A 20,874-nucleotide genomic window follows, 5' to 3' on the forward strand; every position below is an offset into this window, starting at 1 on the left:
ATTGTTTATTTAAACTGCTAAGTTCGCTATCATGTATTTAGAAACTAAGTAACAATTTAAGTATTAATCTGTATTCACACTAGTACACTACTCTTACCTTGTGACATTTGTGTATTACCTTGATATCACGACTAGGCCGTATACGATTTCTTACAAATCTTATAAATATTTTTAATATTGGTTTATCTTTTAATTTTTTTAATTCTTTTTTTGATATTTTTTTGAGTTTAAAATGTAATAAGGTAGAACGATTTCTAGAAGAACTATCTGTTAGTATCGAAAATTTGTTAAAAAACTAAAAATTATTGGAAAAAAAATACCTAATTCTTATAGTAATAACTAAAAACGTTTTAATAGTACCTATTGCATTGGTAAATTCAAAAAAAATATTTAGTAAGGTTAAAAATATTATAATATATTAACAAAGTTGATTATAATTAGAAATTATATGTCAAATTATAATTACTTGGTTATAGTAATAGGAATAAAAAAAATTTACTTTTAATTTTATTTCTAACAAAAAAAATTTTTAAAAAAAAAATATTAATAACAGAAATAACATTAAATAATATAGTTGTAATATCTAAAAATAAAAGAAAAAATAATCATAAAAATGATGGTTATAATTTAATGATTGAAGTAAACAATAAGATTTCTTATAAGAATAAAAAGAAAAATATCTTTAAATTAAGAAAACGTTCTACTACAATTATATAAAAAATAATAGTAAGAAAAAGATTTAAAATAAAAAATTAATTTTTGTATTTAGAATATTAATTTGATGCGTTTTATGATACTTAAAACTTAAAATAAATTAACATATTAAGTTACCATATAAATATTTCTATTTTTAGTAAATTTATAAAGCTCCACAGCAGTTTTTAAATAAACTTAAAATTTTTTGAAAAATTGTATAAAACAATTTGTTATTATTTTTAAATTTACCGAAGTAATTTAAACTTGAAATTTTAAGTTTATAAGTCCACGCGAAGTAGTTTGACAAAGCCATCAAACTACTTTAAACCGCTCCATCCTCACACTATAATTATTAGATGTTATTAGTAGTTATTAAATTAATAACTATTGATAATTACTAATAAATATTATATTTATGATTACTTATAAAAAACTTTATTATATATTTAAAAATTTTTAAACAATAATAATTTTTAATTTATCTTAAAACTCCATTAATTAATTTATTAATTTAATTTATAATTTATTTAAATAATATTTAATTTTATAAATTAATTATTATATTATACTTTTTATTTATATAACTTTATATCTTTATTCTGAATATTATATTACCCTCTAAAAGATCTGAATATATAAAGTTAAAAAATATAGTAAAGTGCTAAGCTGTTTTAGGAAACTTTGCCAAGAGATCCTAGGACAGGTGTAACATTTAATATTAATAAATATTTTATAAAATTTAGAAAATTTATTTAAATATTAAATAAAAAATAAATAAGTTAAATTACTTTTTAATAATAATATTTAATATATTAATTATAATTTAAAATATAGTAAAATTTATTTAATAATTTAAAATTATAAAATATTTAAAATTTAAAAAGTTATATATATTTAATTAGAAATATTTAAAAATCTTATTAATAAAAATAAAGAAATATTAAAAATAAAAAAATAAAAAAAGATAAAAAAAATTATATATAGTATTAATATTTATAAAATTTATTAAAATATATATTTTTTAATAGAATATTTGTTAGATAAGTTATAAATAGTTTATCTGAGTTTTATTTATTTTGTAATATATTTTGCAATACTGAATTTGGAAAATAGTACAATTCAACTGTCATTAGTTTGCCTAAGCGGATCTAACTAAATGGAGAAGTTCCCAATCGAGATTAAGTGTCTTCGCTGGCGACCGCAACGAGGAGCGATTTCTCTTCGGCCTCTTTGAGCCCATTGCGTGGTGGAGGCGAAACAATTGACGGATCAAAGGATTTTTTGGTATCCATGCCAAGGTACCAAGCAAGGAAATTATGGCATGCTGCAGCCGCATCATCCAAATGGCCTGGGAAATGCTCTTTCGCTAACCACACCTTTGGGCAGCCTTTAAGCATCGTGTCCCAGAGATCTTGCGCCTGTCGCCGGGATGGTCTTTGACCAAACTCTCTCTCGAAACTTGAAACAGTGATCGCTCCGAATAAAAGTGCCACTGTACTAGCACGGCCTCTCTCCAGTGCGAGCACCATTGGAGTCCTATCCCAGAACAGCGGCGGATGTCGTCTCGTGCCTAGGCCTTCAGGCGGGTAGGGGGACCAACTTTTGTCCGCACCTTTACTCAGAAGCAGCTCTACCGTAGATGTATGTCCCTCCCACGCTGCATAAGATAAGGGCGAGAAACCAAAATAATCCCCTGCGTTGATATCGACTTCTCCTTTAGAAATCAACAGCGATATAACGTCGTCGTGCCCAACCTCGGCAGCGTAGGATAGCGGGGTACGGCCTCTGCTGTCCTTTACGTCCACATCGCTAGCGCTAAAATCGAGCAACCTTAAAATCGTCTGCGGGAGCCCGAACTGCGCCACTATATGGTACGCCGTGAGCGAGTTCCATGCGTCTGCGGCATCCACACCTTCCCACATGGGTTGTCGCCAGACTCTCGACGTTTTTACCCACGCGATTACATTGCTATGGTTAGAGATGAAGTCAACAACTATCCTTTCCCCATCCATCGACGCTCTGCGCATCGCTGCAACCCAGTTCATCGCAGCGTAGTCGTATAGCGGATATGATGGCTGCTCGGCTTGGCGCTTCGTTTCTTCCGAAGAGCCCCAAGTGCTGAAACTCTCGAACGATAGGTACGCAATGCAAGTTTCTGCGATATCGACTCGAGCGTCTCCAGGAAATTGCCCTTCCGTTTCGCGAAAGAACTCTTGAGCTGTGTAATACACCAACTGAATCGTGTTACTCGCCTCGTCGACTACAACCAGCCCGGCACATATTGATTCTAGCGTTCTTACGCTAGGTATAGAGTCTCTGTCCAAATTTTTATCGCCCGGGCAGACAGCGAGCGCATGTCGCAGCTCATCAGGCGATAACAGCCTTCCGGTATGAATAATCCAGCCCAAGCATCGCTTCGCGAGTGCTATTATAGGCTCGCTCTGACGCTTGATCCGTTCTATCGCCTCTATATACGTGGCGGCCAAACCTTTCTCCCCTTTCTTGAGATCCCGGAGAGCCATTTTGAGATGCCTCTTCGTCGGCTGCGCTTCAAGCGTGTTAGCATACAGTGTCGCCAACAGGAACCTAGATCAGGTAGAAGACAGAGTCAATCAGCAGCGCAGCACGGTAAAAATGAAAAGTGATACACAGCACTAACATCCCATCAGCCGCTTCCAAAATCGCTGACTCAGCCATAGAACGAACCTCTTCGTCCAAAATTTCGGGCTCTAAACGTCCCATCTGGTCAGCTAGATATGCTTTCACGTCATCCCTTGAAGCACTGATTCGTAAAGCGACAGCGCCCTCAAAAAAATCTCGAAATATCCCCATCGCTCCTTGAAGTAGCAAGAATGCTAATACAGACTTCCTTTTGAATATCGAACAATATATTCAAAAACTTCGTCCTGCACCCATCCGCCTTTTGGCATTCATCGAGTGCATCGACGATAATGAACGATTTGGTGAATAGTTTCGTAATCGCGCGCAACGTAGTAACGATTTCGGCTTCTCTCGGGCGAGTTTTCCGACTGTAGTTTGTACTACAGAGCTGCTTGACCTCGCTCGGTAGAGGCGAACAGCGGCCCGCGAGCTGTCTCAGCAGGCTAGATAGTAGATCTGTTAACATTTGTGTTTTATGTTGTTTGTAGTCACAGAATATATACGCGAGCCCGAAACCTGAGGTACCTGAGAACCTGTCAAGTAAGTCATGAATGATAATTGATGTGAGAACTGTCTTTCCAGCACCCGGGATTCCCGGGCAATATAGAATTTGTTTGCCGCCGTTTGCCCAATTTTGGTATTCGGGTGAATCAAGTAGCCATCGACCTGTGCATTCTTGAGACTTCTTGACTATGTCGCTTAGTTGAGAGTCGTAGTCAATCGAAGTGATCCAGTCGAGTATCTGTTTGCGATCCCGTTCTTCACGATCTGTAAAACTCCCAATCAGGACCAGCGTGACTACGAAGGTTATCTATAGCAGTCTATTCCTCGACGCTTACCTTCCTGCACTTGTTCGGAGACCTTTGCCACATCTTCGCTCACTCCTTTAACCGTAAGAGCTAAAAGATTTTTGTAAATATGAACCTAGATTCTAGAAGATATATGTAAAGACTTCAGTCCTTACTTAACTCCGCCATTAACTTGTTAACTTTAGGCAATTCGACAACATCTTCAGGACTTATTATAGTGATAAGGGCTTTCGCATAGACCGATGCGGCCGCAATCGCACGGTTTCGCCAGCCGTCATTCTTATGCGAATCGGCATAGTCGCTGATGCCTCGGACGACGGGGCATGGAAAGGTGTTCATGAGGCCTGCTGCCTCCATCTCAAAACATAGAACCGTATTGTCGTAGCATTCGTCGATATAGTCCCTCACTGTGGCATCTTTAATGACAAAATTTCCAGACGCAATCGTACCCAAGTGCACGACTGGTATGTTGTCCTTCCGTTGCTTCCTGCCGGTGATTAATTTTCCTTCGTCGCAGTGGGCACAGTCATCCGTAGCAAAACTTCCAGACCCAACCGCCTTCGAACCATCATGAATATAGTCCGATTGAAATAGCTTATCCCCGACCGCCGGATACTCGTACTCGTCGCTCAACTCCCCCCAACTCTGCTAAGAAGTATTTCAAGTAAGTCGCAGGATTCCTCAACTTTGTGATAAGATTTTGAAGAAGCGTAACATTCGTGAGCAATTTCTCCGGAGGAGAACACAAATGCCCGCGATGGGTAAATCCGTTTTTCCCCGCCTCTAGTTTCCTAAAGTCGTATTGCACCACCCCTCCATACGCCCCTTTAGGCACGGAAACAACCACATCTCCTAGTCTCACATCCTTCCCCACAAACGGTTTAGGAGCACCTCCACCGATACCAACCAACAAACCAAAACGGAGAGACTTGAAAGTCCGCCGCATACTATCAGCGACAACGGCAGCCGGGTTAGTACCCATCCGGCCGACAGGGAGGCATGCCATGACAACCTTGTGGTGGCCAATTTGTCCTAGCATATAAGCGTTGTTATCCTCCTTAGGTAGAGACTGTGGGAGTCCATGTTCCTCGGTGAACATGGCTGTGGCTACGTCGAATTCCTCTTGAAGAGCGCAAATCCATCCGATGGTGTACTCGTCGTTGGTATATTCGGACTCCATGGCCTCGACCGCGTGTTGGTTTAACTCCCAGGACTAAGCCTTTAGAATCAATGTTAAAGTATTTTAATATATCGCGAGCCATAAACTAGGCTATTTAACGTCCGAAGCGGGGAATAGATGTAATTCAGCGGCATTTAGCTTACGAGATAAGGTACACTATAATACTGTATTGCAGTGCTAACCTGTGCCCCTGCTTAACCCAGCGTGCATTTCCCCGCAGCTATAGGGTCACTTTTATACCGTGGCACGAAAACAATGCAGCGTTTGTTGGGTTTATGCCGTTGGGATGAATCCTTCAGCCTCGCTTTGGGAACAGGAATTGGCTTACAAGCGTACACAATCTCGAGGTTGCGTCGTACCGGTTACGCTCTATATAATTGCAATGAAGGAACCAGCTATGCAATGGGACGACGTTAAAAATACTTTTGCGCATAACGAGTCTCTGGAAAAGGACAATATTATAGCGGAGGATGAAATATGTACTCCAGGATACCCGTGGTTGGATTGCTCATTTCTAGGGTTCGTGAAGTACGGCATACGTATACACCTACTTAAGTAAGTAGGTATATACAAATCTCGTTACTTTGAAAGGTCCAATATGTGCGGTATTTTGTTGTAGTAATAATTTTTCTTTTAAGTCTTTTTAAGCTATTGAGTTAATTTTAAATCTTATAGTATTAATTATAAATCATTTATCGATTTTTAGGCTTGTAGTATAAGATCCTAAACATTCTGATTAGCCGTAAGCTGGGCCCGTATACATGTAGATTGAAGCTGGTAGGTAGGTATAGATTTATTCAGGGGCTAGGTAAGAGAGCACTGCAGGTGGATTTGTGTAGGCTAGGCGTATTAGTAGCTATAAAGCACGGCTTCAGCCACGAGACTATAGGAAGCACACCATCGAGCCTCCATGGGCATGGGGCTTGGGACTAGAAAAAAGGCCAGGTTACTAATAAAAGAACAGCACAAAAAAGAACTCTCAGACGGGGAATCGAACCCCGGTCATCCGCGAGCACAAAACGGTGTAAACAGCGAAAAGTTGACAGGCGGAAATCTTGACAAGTGGACTATCTCTTTTTATCCTATTTTTGTTTCAACTTCATTTGTGCAAACCTGACGGTTTGGTTTGAGATAACTGTTTGTGTTGGTTGTGTTATATTTTAGAGGTTGGACTAGTCCATTTTGGTTCTGGGACTCCATTTGTATCTGGAGAACAGAACTTTTTTGTTTTACTGCTGTTATATTATGGTGTTAGCATCTAACTATCTTGCATACTGCTGTTGGCTGTTGGATTACAAGGAGGTAACGATTATCTTGTCTACTGAATCCTGCATTATTAAAGGGAAATAGCTGTATCAATAGCACTAGAAACATAGATGCGGAGTAATTGTTATCTTCCGGTTCGCTGAAACCCACCCAAACAAAAAAGGCTTCCACTACAAAACTGGCCTACCAGACCTGCAGCTGCCGTAAGTAGCACGGAGGCCCGATTGCTAAGATTTCCACCTGTTATATTCCTGATGGACGACCGGAGCCTGGTTCCCTGTCCGAAAGTTTTTTTTGTTGTATATTTTTGTTACGCAGCACCCTTTCCGCATTTTTATTTATCTTTTGTACATATTTTTACTTTGCTGCCTCATTTGGAAAAACAAATATATTCAACCACTGATTAGACTATCTGAGAATAATATACAATTAGCTTAGTTTCCTAAACTAGACGACACTTGTTAATTGAAAAATTTACCACCCGTAGGCCGCCTGCGGTGCCACTTAAGTTTGCGGAACCACCAAGTTCTTGATATCACGTCCATATATTCCCCGCCTCTTATTATATTCCTATAAATCCAGCTCGCTGGCGACCGGGAAGTGCCATTGCGTCTACGGCGTGCCCAGGCGCCTCGTAAGAATCATCATGGGAATAGCTTTGCTTTTGTTCCTACCGCTGATCCGTCGTATCATATCATAAATGGTTTTTTCGACTAAGGTCGTGCCTTGCTCGATTGCATCAGTCTGCGCAGCTGCCAATGTCATAATACTGAACTTAACCATTAACATACCATATTAATAAACTCACCATGTATACACAGAACAGCCACCTGCTAGACTTTTGGGTGTTCCATCTAGCGAACGCTTCTTGCCACCGTGAAGTGGGTCCCCGACCTGAGAAGCTAAACCTCAAATCAGGAGTGAACCCGGGCGAAACGAAATAAGGGGACTACCCGTCCTAACCTCGGGGCATTGTCTTGGTTCCAGCCTTATGGTTCTTCCATTGAGGCTCTTTACCAGCCCCCCCAGACAAAGGACATGTAGGGGGGAGAGTAGTACTGTGTATAGTATTTGTCTTCGGTTCAGCCTTGGTGTACTCCGGAGGTGAATCTTGTGTGAAATCCTAAATGTCGGCCGTATGGTTCGAGTAGTTTTGTATTAGGCGCTTTGTCTATGGGTCCAACGGCACTAAAGCTCTAACTGCTGTGAAAATAATCGTGTGCCGCATTTCTTTTCCCGTGTTGTTCTAGGCTAGCAGGGAAAATAAACTTCCACTTGGTGGGGCAGTTGGGGTTATACGCAAAATGTTAGGTTGATCCTATAAACGAGTCTCGATCTCGACTTGGGGCGGAGGTATCTTTTCTTGGCCGGCTAAATCAGGGAGGACGATTATGATGGTAGGATGGGGATTTCGTTTATATTGTGCGAGGGAAGAGAAAAAGTTGGGGACAGTATACTATAGTATCGTGGCATGTCAACGATTGGAGAATTCCATCTCTTGTCCAATCCTGTATCAGTTTAGAATTTCCATGTCGGTGTAAAGTGAACACAGCAAGCTGTATTGGAAAACATCGAACAGGTTAAGCAATGGGACACCGATCGGCCTGGCTTTGGCTAAAGAGCACGAAGCGGTGGTGAGGCTGTTGACTGAAAAGGGTGCAGATATCAATATTCGGGATAGGAGACCAGACAGCCAGACGCCGTTAGCGTGAGCCGCATACCATGGGAATGAGGCTTTGTTGAAGTTTTTGCTTGATAAAGGGCAAATATAGAAAGGGGGAAATGATATGCATAGCCGAACACTATTGTCCTGTGCTGCGGGCGGGCGAGGGTCATGAGGTTGTAGCGGGGTTATTGCTTGATCAGGGTACGAATATAGAAGCTAAGGGCGGGTCGTGGTGGCGAACGCCCTTGATTTGGGCGGCGATTGAAGGGCACGAGACTGTCGTGAGGTTACTGCTCGACCGGGGTGCAAATACAGAGGGGAGGGATGGCTTGACTAATAGGACACCACTGAGCTGGGCTGCGGAGCGTCGGTGTGAAAGAGTGGTAAAGTTGCTATTGGATAGGGTGCAGATCAGAAGACTATAAGCGGTGGCTGGGGGGGAAAATAGTGGTTATACGTTAGAATCGGTTTCGTTCGACATGAGCGTTAGTCCCAGATCTAGATGCGGGGCACTATCGGTATCAATCTGCCCATTTTTCGTAACCGAAAGTGCGCAGAGACCCTAATTCCAACTTGGAGCGTAACGTCTTAACTTTATATCACAATCCAGATTCCTATGCCTGGAAAATGTATCTTCGGTAATTGTAGAATTCTTTTTTAATTTCATTGAAGATATTATCTTTATATATTTGCCCGAAATCCGAACCATGAGTAGATATTTAATTAATTAGAGGATAGTCTTGGTTTTAAGCAGTGCCTAATTTACGTTCTAGTATTACTCTGAATTTAGTTACGTGCAGACATAGAACCAGATGCCACAAAGAGGACCTTGCTCCACTTGCCCTCTGCGACGTCTGGGTACGAGACCAGACCTTGCTTGGTTATACATAATAGCTCGTAGCACTCAAACCCGGCCGAACCCAGCTATCCCAAAACCCAGTACCTATAGTGGCTATTGAATGCATTGGTGGTCTTGTGAACTGGGCAATATGCGCGCCACTAAACTGGCTACTGACCAGCTATTTAGGTGTCTGTACTTATTGGGCTGGCCGCACTGGCTCTGCTGAAGGCTAGTAGATCTATATATCCACCAAGCTGTATTGCTAAGGTACTTCCAAACGTGTTAAGAAAGAATGCATTTTTGTAGGCCCATTCTTTATGAAGATTAGTTGTGATGTTGGGTGATGTTGGTTAGGACAAAAGTCTTATTAAACCTCTTTGCAGTCGATTGGGCATACGAGGTATTTACATATTTTTTGCATGGTTTGTTTTTTTTGTATCATTTTAAGTCTACTAAGGCTACACGAGTTTGTCACACCTCAAATTTAACTTTCATGTTCGCACTGGAAGAGAGTTTGAGCCTTTTTGTGATATAAAAACTCCGGCAGGGATATTGGGACCTTGAAACTTAATTTGGTTCCTTAAACAAACCCCCCTCTCGAGAGTACTGCCGTATTTACCTACAAGTTCCTACACAGTCAAAGTAGCCAGGTTCTACTAGAGGAGAGGGGGCGATTGCCAGGGATAGATCTGAAGTCCCGGGATACCTTCTGAATTCCGACTATGATGGGCCCGAAAAATAGGACACCGGAATTCTGGAACCTTGGATTCGATTGTATCCTCTTGGGAGGCCTTCGCAGTAAATTCTTTTTAAAACGGATGATCAAAAATATTATCTCACCCGGTTGGGGGGATGGGCGGAGATTTGAAAAATATGGTCATTTTATTCACTTTAACCCTAAAGACCCCAAAAGTCTCGTTAAAGAGCTAGAGCGACGGGGGTTAGCCGGAAGTAAGTCCCAACCCCCCAGACAATATTCTCTCTTTTATCATTCTTTCTATTGCGAGTTCTTATAGGAAGTTGCTAAAATAATTTCGATTTAAAATAGTTATCGTGTGGACAAATGAAACATTAAGTAGTTTAGGGAGGCTATACTTAATTGAGGAAGATGACATGCCGTTGAGTATCGTTCAAGATGCGATCTGGTGCGCAGCCGTGTATCCCGCGGGCCATGCCCAAAAAGCAGCACTCTACATTGGATGCCAGGATTTACCAAGGCTGGTGTCTCACCATCCGACTGTCGGAAAATATTACAATATTAGGGCTGACGCCGGTGTTTCTCCCATTCAACTGCAGGAAGGAAAAGGACTACCGAGGAACAGGTTTGAGGAAACTAATTCAAATAATCTTGTTTTTCTCCCCATTGCAGTTAACTAGTTCATGGTTTTAAATGAGTCTATATCTTAATTATACTGATACATATATCGTGCTCTCATACGTGACACCACCTCAATGTTCAAAAAGCCAGTTCAAACCTATAAATCTCAAGCCTAATTTCACAAGGCCCATGTATACGCCAAAGGTCTACGAAACCTTATAAAAGATTACCAGAACCCTACCTCCAAATATTTACCCGCCAAAAGACCGTTAAATTTATTTCTAATTTAAAATAACAATACTTTTTATACTAAAGCTCTCTTCACCAAAATTCCAAAATATTTAGACATAACCATAATATATGCATATCAATTAGCGATCTATTCACAATACAATATAATTAATAATTAATTAAATCTAAAATTAATATTATCATGAAATAAATATATTATTCCCAATATATTGTTGTCTCGTAAACCAAACGTTAATATATTAGCTATATACATATACATCAGGGATTAAAAATAAATTACATTTTCAAACTTTTAAAGTACCACCGCCTCACTATCAAAAATTCATTATCTTTACGCTTTTCTATAAATTGTAAAATATTTCTAGAAAAGAATTTAAGAGATGGGCGACAATAACCCTCGCCACGAGAATGGTCCAGCCGCCGCTTGCACAGGATCGCAATCCAGTACGGCGCCGCAGCCCGCCGTAAGAGGCCATCCCGCCGTAATCCCAGCGCTTCCAGCGAGCGACGTTTCTCCTCAAAAGATATGCGTATTTCTAACCCGCCACACGATATTCAGTAAAACATCGCTAATTCTATCTTTGGACCGTCTCCCGGTGGATACAACTGATGAGAGGTATCTGGAGGTAATCCGAAGCAAAGCCCCTTGTTGGTTGCGGTATTTTTGCCGTGAGAAAAGGGTCAAAGTAATGGTATGCCAGTCCGAATCCTTCACTCAAAATGTACCTTCCTTGTATACATATAAATCTATTGTGCGCAAAATCTTAAAACTATACGTAGAGACATAATGCTATTACTTAATGAACTGATGTCTGAATTTTATTCTAAAATTTATATTCGGTATAGCTTACCAGGACCGATCCCCGGAGGACTCCTTTTGCAATAGGCGACATTGAAACGGCCGGCGTCAGCTGGGTAATTGAGGACAACTGGTCTCAGGGCCATGTGGCCCAGATAAATGTACAAATGCGATTCGCGAGTTGGCCCCAAACGGTAGTGCTATCATTGATAGCGCTCTTACAAGTCGGTTTGGCTTGCGTTAACAAATGGATGGTCGAGATAAAATGGATTGAAATCATCCAGATCGGCCTCTAGGCTATTGAAAGCATCATAACGTTCACTCTTACGAAGTGAAACTTTTTATCGGACTATCACTTTAACGGCTGGGCGGTACGGAGCATCGAATTTGAAGAGAAGAGAAGAGAAATATTAAAGGGAGTTCGTATTACCGAAAATTGGTTTTGAGATTCCTAGAATACAAATACACGCTAGTCATAACATAAATAAGCCTATTATGAAGCATTGGAAGAAAAGCCCTTAGCTTACCGAACTGGGCTGCGTATTTGCTGTTTTGCTCTGCCTTTCGGTCTCTCGCCTCATTTATTGTGGCTATGGCTGAAAAGTTACGTGGAGATCGTGTTATCCAGCTTTGGTACTCTGCTTTGAGCCTGAGTGCGGGGGGTAAAAAGGTTTTTTTCTTTTTGTTTGACTTAAGCTAGATATTTGCGACTATGCCATATCGTTTGAACAAATACTTCCTCTCCGCTATGAATATCAAGATTAGAAACCGTTGTAACGATTCTGGATCTTGACCCGGGTAAGTTCCGAAAAATGCCAACGAAACATTTGGTTTAAGGTTGACTACCAAATGTGTGTAGTTTCATTCGGTCTCTAAGCTTTTTTTCAATCCTCTAGTAACCTCCAAATATGAGCATCGATTTTTGTTTCAAGTGGTCGAAAATATCCTTCCCTTGCAAAGCGAATAAACTCCGGGAGAATTTTGACGCGGAATTCAGTTTATGTTGTCATCAAACGGAACAAAAAATATGCAATTTATGCCTCTAGCTCAAAATGACCGCCCGGCATCGATACAATCGTAAGCCAAACTATCCTAGACAATTTTTGTTTTTCAAACGACTAATATAACGGTGCTTAGGCAAACTCTAATCTGACCAATGGAATTTGGCATCCAGAAAACATTCACCTCTTGGAAACCAAGAAGAAAAGCGAACTAGACGGAAGCGCTGGGTTTCAAGTGCTAGAGTCATCACTCGCCTGGAATTTTGACAATGCGCTATCAACTACTGATAGCTGTTGGGCGAGGGGGAAAGATACAAGCCCCGATTTACTCGCCGCAAAATATCGTAATGATGCATCCGATCCCATCGAAAACGAGTTTGAGGAGCGGTCTGGGGTCAAACAACCGCAGCTCGTATATCAAAGTCGGGGGGAGGTCTTTTCTGCACCCAGCCTCGAGTGTAGGCGTTCTAGAGGCGGAGCTCTAGAGGCGAAACCCTCTGGGCGCAAAGCCGCTTACGTAGAGCACGGGGAGAGTCTTTCCGTGGCTAATGAAAATGAAAATTCATATTCGCAGAGATGGGGGGAGGATTCTGGTTTACTCCTAGAAACTGGAAGTCTAGAAGGGCAGACCTCCAAAGCCTCGACTTTCCAGGAGCACAATTACGATAATTTGTGGGACCTTACATTAGAGACATCAAACCTTCAGGACCAAGCCCCAGACCAGAGCTCTTTCAACGTGATACATCCCCAAACTAACACCCACAGCGGTTTTGGGTCACAAAAATCCCCAGTGGCATCTCTATCCTTTTAGGAAAACACTCAGAACGGCGGGGACCTTCGACAACCTAACAAGGTTGTTCTAAGTTCACTAGGTATTGAGCCGCCACGATTCAAGAGCGCAAACCTCCAAAAATATAAACGTAGGCGTGGTATTTAAACTTATTCATAAGGCCTATGTTATGCGCAATCGTGTAAAGGTTCAGAATGCGGGATGTGGAGGGCGTCTTTCTTTAACTTCTTTGGTCGTTACCTTTATCGCTCGATCTCAGCATGTAAAACCCAGATTTATTTCATAGTTTGCGCTCACAGCCGTGTACGAGGGCGCCCTTAGGGCGAGATTAGTTTTTGCTATTGTTTATGTTGCTCCTATGTACATAGGTGCGATTCTAAAGCTAGATGATCAAAGTCCTTTTGTATCGAGTCTCTTACTTCTTAGGTGGTTCACTATTGGATCAATGTTTACATGTCCACTGGCTTGAATTAAACTTCTGAGGATCCCCTTCACCTTTCAGAGGTGTGGAAAATCCCTTTTATCAGTCCAAATGGGGCACGGGTGTTACCAATTAAAACATGAAATCGCTTACTTAGGTCTGGGAACGAGATACCTCGGGCTTGTTGCAGTTTAACGTCACAGTAGGCTATAGATCATCTATCAATTTTAAATATTATAAACGCAACTATGATTCGGATATATCTCGACACTATTAAATCTGATTATTAAGCAGCCCCATTTAAAAACCTCGCCTGGAGGAAAAGGAGTATCTGCAGATGTATCGAGCTAAGCGACAATCAGTGGTAATCAAAAATAGAAAAATCTAGAAGATTGAATAGTGAGCTTTGATTTCGAAAGTTAGTTATCCCCCGTATCGTCCCTAGGCGGTCCTGGATCACGTCTCCTCCCGTATATAAGACTATGTGCTTTGATATATTCTTAATCAGACAGAACTTCTTCCTTTATCCCAACATTATATAGATCCTAGTCGGCATCGAACTCCGAGTGCCGGTGTAGTACTAGTAGACGACGGGGTGATCCATCCATCTCAATTATTATGTCGTCCGTATTTGTATATTTTTCGAACATATTTGTTCTTTCAATCTAGTAGCTAACAACGCATGTTGGTTTGCAAATCCAAAAATTTCCAACTAGAGGCTGCCTTCGGCGCCAGATCTTAAAAGGTCAAATTTGAACCCAATAAGTGAAAGGCCACCAGAGGCGTGGCCGCAGGCTATCATGTTGCCATGTGAAGCTGAGCAAGTGGCTCTACGGCTCCGCGGAAGCCAGATAAGCCTTTCTCCACCTCGGGTTAACCACTCTTCCTCAACACGAAGTTCGTGGTCTTTTTTTAAAGAAAAAGAGTGAGGAATATCTGACTTCTCTAGCGTCACAAGGAGTGCTCCACTGCCTGCGTCCCATAACTTTACGGTTTTATCCTCTGATGCCGATGCCAGAATTTTGCCGTCAGAAGAGAATACGATGGTTCGAGTCCAGGCTGTATGCCCCTTTAATATCTGCAGAGGTGCTCCAATCTCTGCGTCCCATAACCTGACAGTTTCATCCTCAGATGCGGATGCTAGAACTTTGTTGTCAGGAGAGAACGCGATAGCTGTGACTCCATCTGTATGTCCCTCTAGCGTTTTCAAGAGCGCTCCGGTACCTGTATCCCACAATCTAATGGTTTTATCGTCAGATGCCGATGCCAGGGCTCTGCCATCAGAAGAGAACGTAACAGCTATAACCCATTCTGTATGTCCCTCTGATATTTGCAAAGGCGCTTCAGCGCCTACATCCCATAATTTAATAGTTTCGTCATCAGATGCAGACGCTAGAGTTCTGCTATCAAGAGAAAATGCGACGGCTCTGATCGAGTCTGTATGCCCCTCTAGCGTCTGCAGAAGCGCCCCAGTGCCCGCGCCCCATAACTTGACGGTTCCATACCCACACGCTGACGCCAGAACCCCGCCGTCAGGGGAGAACGCGACGGCTCTGACCCGGCCTACGTGCTCTAGCGTCTGCAGAGACGCCCCGGTGCCTGCATCCCACAGTCTGACGGTTTTATCAGGTGCCGACGCCAGAACCCTGCCGTCAGGAGAGAAAGCGACGGCTCTGACTCTATCTGTACGCTCCAGCGTCTGCAGAGGCGCCCCGGTGCCTGCGTCCCATAACCTGACGGTTCCATGGGTTCCATCTTCAGATGCTGACGCTAGGACCCTGCCGTCAGGAGAGAACACGATGGCTCTGACCCGGTCTATATGCTCCAGCGTCTGCAGGGGCGCTCTAGTATCTGCATTCCATAGTCTGACGGTTTTATTAGATACCGACGCTAGAACATCGTTGTTAGGAGAAAACGCGACGGCTGTGACTTCGTCTGTATGCTCCAGTGTCTGCAAGGGCGCTCCAGTGCCTGCATCCCACAATCTAATGGTTTTATCGTCAGATGCCGACGCTAGAACCTTGTTGTCAGAAGAAAACATGACGGCCGTGACTCTGTCTGTATGCTTCTGTAGTGTCTGAAGGGGTGCTCCGGTGCCTGCATCCCACAGTCTGACAGTTTTATCATCCGACGCTGACACCAGAGTTCTGCCGTTGGGTGAGAATGCGACCGCTGTGACCGAATGTTCATGCCCTTCCAGAGTCTGTAGCAAAGCATCCCACTCGTTCTGAGCTCGAGGAAGTCTGCACACCCACTGGGCCACCTTCTCCGGGTTGAACGCCTTCCTTACAAGACTCATTTTGGGAGTGAAGATAATAGACGAGGCATACGTCTGTAAGGGAGCCTTGTCAATGATGCCTTGATTTTGGAGTACAAAGCGTTTTATATCGTAAATAAACTTGGATATACTATCACTATTCTCTGCCTAAATAGACCCATCGTTAGATTTTAGGAAAACCAGGAAGAATCTTTATGATGAACTTACACCCACAATCGATTGTAGAGTGTTAATCGTATTGAGAGTGTTAAATATGTCACCTAAAAGGCTTGTTGCTTCAAGCCAGTGAAGAAGATGCTGCTCAAGAAACATGTGTGTTTGATCGTGATCACTAATATAATTCCCACTTCGCTTCAGGTGGTATCCCCAGTAACGACACGCATATTGAAGTTCAGGCGGTAAATCCTGTTCAATGAGTTCGTTACTAATGTCTGATCGGAAAGTTCCGGGCAATTTCAAACCGCAGATATCTTTCTTGATACCTTTAGAGCTGGAGATAAGCTCAATACACTTGCTGAAAATTATTTCATGCGCTTTTTTTTCGTCTATCCAAAACCGGCTCGCGTGTGTGCCGAGACTGCTCGCGTGTTCAAGGCTGGGGTCGAGAAGAAAGTCGCGAAAAGATAGATGGAAAATTCTAACTACAGCTTGACGGTCTTTTGGGACATTAATGACGGAGTGCAACCGTGTCAACCTGTACTGAATGGTGACTTCTTCGACTGACAAGAGGCGCGCTAAGGACGGGATAGAGAGTGGACTAGCAAGGTTAATAATTGTACCAACTATTTCTTTAAATTCTCTAACAAATCTGTCTCGTTGAGCAGGGTATTTATCAACGATTAGCTGGTTTAAAATCGGGAAATAGGTCTTTTCGAGCTTCGATGCCTCGCAGCTCATTCGACATTCAGTAAGCATTTCAATTTGTTCTCTTGGATCCCAATCTTCGTCTCCAATGAACCGGCACAGAGTCGCTGCATAAATAAATAGCGGTGTAGCCATATCAACAAGTTTCTGAAAATTTTCACTACCTGGCCAGTGTAGTGGAAGGTTGCGATGCCGTTTCACTATTTTCGAGAGTTCATCTCTGAAGAAAAGTGAGATATCGTGCTCGACTCCTGGGATTTCGTGCAAAACTAGATCCGCATGTATTTCTTCCGGTAACTCCTCAAACATAGGGCGGATTGGTAACTCAGGTCTACTTGTCAAAAAGATCCGCATATCGATACTTTTTATATCCTTGAATTTTGCGAGAAGGTAGATAATAACTTGAATATCTTTCTTGCTTTCACATTCGTCTAGCGCATCTACCAACACGACCACAACGGGTTTTGCTGTATCGGAGCCAAAGTTTAATTCAGAGAGTGGTTGAAATATCAACTTGTCGAATTGCTCGAGGAAGGCCTTTCTTGAGATACTGGGCTCAAGTTCAACGACCTTTCTGACGCTTGGAATCATACTGTGAAAACGATTTGTTAATTGAAGGGCAATTGTGGTGAAAAAAAGAGCACCACTACTACGACCAGCTTCGCCTCTTTTGAAGAAGAAACTAGCTCCGAGTTGGCTACTGGCTTGGAGCGACCGGGCTACCGTTCGGGAAATAGTAGATTTTCCGGTGCCAGCCATTCCATACATCCAAAATATGCATTTACCTTGCGGGTTTTCTACCCACTCGGTAATTTTGTGGAGTAGATCAGTTCTAGTTCCGGACAAGCACTCCGGCTCATACTGGTCTGCAGAGTCTTCAAACGCTGCGCCATCAGCATATGGCAGCTCGATTTTGTATCTTTGGGCCCGGTTGTAGTCTTCATTGACTACGGTTCGTGTTAGCAATATTTTTTTTTTAGCTGTTATTGCTAGGGTTAAGCCCATGAAAGTGGTCCGAGCCTAAGTATCCTCACCTCTCTGTGGCAAACGAAGTATAAGAACCTTCGCAAAAGCAGCAGCAGCTAGTGCTGCATATGGTTGCCATATTTTATTTTTGTGGCTATCAGAGTAATCGCAGATGCCTCTGACGACTAGAGAGGGTAGCTTGTCCATCAGACCGGCAGCTTCCATTTCAAAACACAGAACCCCCTTCTCTTTGCTTAATTTATCCCTGGTGATGCCGTGCTTCATGACTTGATTACCTGACGCGATTAATCCATAGTGAATATATGGTTGGTTTTCCGCACGAGAGGCTCTTTCGACTACCATGCTAGGATCGCACTGATCGCAAGGTGTATTTTCGTCAGGGTGGTCGTAATGTGCTTGAAATAACTGGTCTCTATCAGTATGCGGGCGAGCGAAATCCTTAGGAATCGATCCATTTTGTAGCGTGTCTGTAATGATGCTGTTCAAGTCGTGGATGGTATGTGAGCTGTTGCTCGGGTATTGCGACCTGAGCATGCTAATTTCTTTGAGGAATAGTTCTGGCGGTTTATTGAGCACCCCTGTTTGGACAAATTTGCCTTCCTGTATTGTTTTCCCAAAGTCATATTGTAAAACCCCGCCATACTTTATCCCTGGCACGCTCACGACGATGTCACCCAACCTAATATCCTGCAGAGTTGGCGCCCCGCCCCCGATTCCAACAATCAAGCCATGTTTTATAGACGGAAAGCTCCGACGTAATTCGGTCGCGGCTACAGCTGCTTCTGTGTTGCCATAAACGCCAGACGGAAGACATGTGATAACTATATTATAACTTCCGATTTGGCCAAATTGGTAGGCGTTGTTGTCTCCCTTATCCTGTGATAACCGAGGGTGTTTTTTGTCTAGAATGGCGATTGCCGCTGCGACCTCCAGCGATAAGGCACATATCCATGCGATGGTGTAATCGTCTCTATCAAGCTGTGGGTTCATCGTTTCAATAGATCATGGAATGGGCAGCGTGGCTCTATAGTTGAGTATGTTAAAAGGAAGAGTAGCAAAAAGGTCGAGTCAACATTTTTGCAATGCGATGGCAGGGCCTCGATCTCAAATTTATTAAAAACAACCCCGCTCCTGAAACCCTACGAGGCTGAGGGATTTTTGCTGCGAGACAACTGTTGCTGCAAGGATCACATGTCGGGAGTCGACTGTAAAAAGGACTCGGCATGATGCATGGTTTGCTGCGTCAACGCCGGGCTACAATTCGACATCACTACCACCCTGGCCGAGAGGTTCAGTATTTTCGAAGCTCTAGCCTCTGACGCTAACCCCAGCCTCCCGAGTCAAGCTACGGCGCTGCTCATTATGTGAGGATAGACGGCTATACGCATGGAGCCGGCCTGTTGTCGCCGTGCATGCATATATGCGTATAATCGAACCTGGAGAGCCGAAACAAATTAATTTGTCTGCCCTTATGAACATTAATATTTTACGCTTCACAAAAAAAGACTTGTCTAGTCGCCGGAATTGATCCTTGAGTTTGATACAGAGTTGTTTGGTCTAAAAAAAAAATAAATGGTAGAGTTATTAGCGACACAGCAGCCAATAGAGCTAGACGAATAATGCGAAGCGATACTATTACTCCTATGCAAGCAAACTCTCTCACACGCAATTTGCCCGTCACCTACCATTATGGCAAGTTCGACACCAAGCCTTTGAGCCCTGATCCTTCGCTTCTTGACCTCTGCAACAACACCACAACATAGAGGATCATCGATACTTCCACTTAAAACATTGTCGTTTGTTCCTATCCAAGTGAACTGACGGTCAAAATTTGTTCGCCTAAGTGCACAAACAATATTATATTCAATTGTAACAGTTTCTTTACTCTAAGTCCAAGCTTATTACATAGAAAAACTTAAATCAGGCATAGGATTTAATAAGCAGCACCTGCCTCAACATTATAGACCAAAAGTGCACCCCTATTCCAACATGGATTGTATCCAATACTGTCGATATGTCGAATAAGGAGGACGCTATTAAAATGGCTAGGGAAGGCATGAAACTGGAGAATTCTGTGAAGAAACCCGATTTTCTTTCTAAGTTACTAATCTTACTTTCTCCACCAAAATATTTCCAGTAACAAAATGAAGAACTTTACTAAAGAGTTGGTATTCAGCTTACAGGCGACTGATTTAGAGGGCGTCGCGGAATTCGAACTGTTGGACCCGCAACAAGCTTCTCAACGAGGAAACTGTCTCGGCAACTTGGGCATAGATCTAGAGCCTAGCCTGACTTTACCGGGTGGTGGCTTGTGAAGGCTTGTCAAATAACTTGAATATCATGTGTTTGATAAATTTTGCCGGATGGGACTAAGCATTTTTCTATTCGACGTCTATTTCTTCTGTCTCGATAATACGCAGCAAAGCACTGCAACAATGCGATCCAACATAATAATCCTAAAATACAAGCTTGGGGATTGGAAAAACAGCTATTGCTCTTCATACCATCGTGAAATCGACGGAAGAGACTCTCCGACATAAGGGTGGGGCCCTTGCTGACGACTGGACGACCCTGATGATTGTTCTCCTGCTAGTGCTGATCTCCGCTCTTTATATTTTAAATATGACTTCATATGTATTAGAAAGCGTCTGGGTTCTCGTCTCTGACATATATTCATCTTCGCCATGTCGACGTCGTCATCAATCAGTTGCGCGGCTGTTCACTTGTTGCATTTTTGAGGCAACGCAAACTGTAGGTTTGGCCATTTGGGGGATTGGTGGTGTGGCTTTCCTCATCCGCGCCGCGCAAGACCTCAAAGCTTGGTAGCGGCTCGAGTTGCCTGACTTCTTAATATTCTTCCAACTTTAACTGCGAGCGCTATACTCTTTAACTAAAATAGATATAAATCGCCGTACCTTCATCATTGCCGCTACTTAATTATCCCTAATACCGATATCGATGGTCGAGCTATAGTATCCCATTAACCAGTTATCTAAAGTCTCGTCTAAAATCTCAGATATTCCTGAAAAAAAAAACCCCCCAAAA

At 42.5% G+C, this 20,874-nt stretch overlaps 4 protein-coding genes across 4 annotated transcripts; 1 reads left to right on the forward strand and 3 right to left on the reverse strand.

Moving 5' to 3' along the window:
• Nucleotides 1-1,874: 1,874 nt before the first annotated feature.
• AOL_s00173g1 (uncharacterized protein) lies at nt 1,875-3,438 on the reverse strand (the record flags this gene model as incomplete). Its single annotated transcript, XM_011127743.1, has 2 exons — nt 1,875-3,282; nt 3,356-3,438. 2 exons carry the CDS (start codon nt 3,436-3,438, stop codon nt 1,875-1,877), a joined length of 1,491 nt encoding a protein of 496 aa, XP_011126045.1.
• Nucleotides 3,439-3,502: 64 nt separating this feature from the next.
• AOL_s00173g2 (uncharacterized protein) lies at nt 3,503-5,346 on the reverse strand (the record flags this gene model as incomplete). The annotated part of the gene is made up of 5 exons (XM_011127744.1): nt 3,503-3,800; nt 3,861-4,125; nt 4,197-4,256; nt 4,322-4,814; nt 4,882-5,346. The coding sequence occupies 5 exons, from the start codon at nt 5,344-5,346 to the stop codon at nt 3,503-3,505; spliced, it is 1,581 nt and encodes a 526-aa protein (XP_011126046.1).
• A 7,194-nt stretch (nt 5,347-12,540) lies between these two features.
• On the forward strand, nt 12,541-13,426 carry AOL_s00173g3 (uncharacterized protein; the record flags this gene model as incomplete). Its single annotated transcript, XM_011127745.1, has 3 exons — nt 12,541-12,565; nt 12,663-13,225; nt 13,301-13,426. The coding sequence occupies 3 exons, from the start codon at nt 12,541-12,543 to the stop codon at nt 13,424-13,426; spliced, it is 714 nt and encodes a 237-aa protein (XP_011126047.1).
• Nucleotides 13,427-14,412: 986 nt separating this feature from the next.
• Nucleotides 14,413-18,819, reverse strand: AOL_s00173g4 (uncharacterized protein; the record flags this gene model as incomplete). The annotated part of the gene is made up of 3 exons (XM_011127746.1): nt 14,413-16,125; nt 16,186-17,789; nt 17,877-18,819. The coding sequence occupies 3 exons, from the start codon at nt 18,817-18,819 to the stop codon at nt 14,413-14,415; spliced, it is 4,260 nt and encodes a 1,419-aa protein (XP_011126048.1).
• Between the last annotated feature and the right edge of the window lie 2,055 nt (nt 18,820-20,874).

This window comes from Orbilia oligospora, assembly GCF_000225545.1.
Source record: "Orbilia oligospora ATCC 24927 unplaced genomic scaffold scaffold00173, whole genome shotgun sequence".
Lineage (NCBI taxonomy): Eukaryota > Fungi > Ascomycota > Orbiliomycetes > Orbiliales > Orbiliaceae > Orbilia > Orbilia oligospora.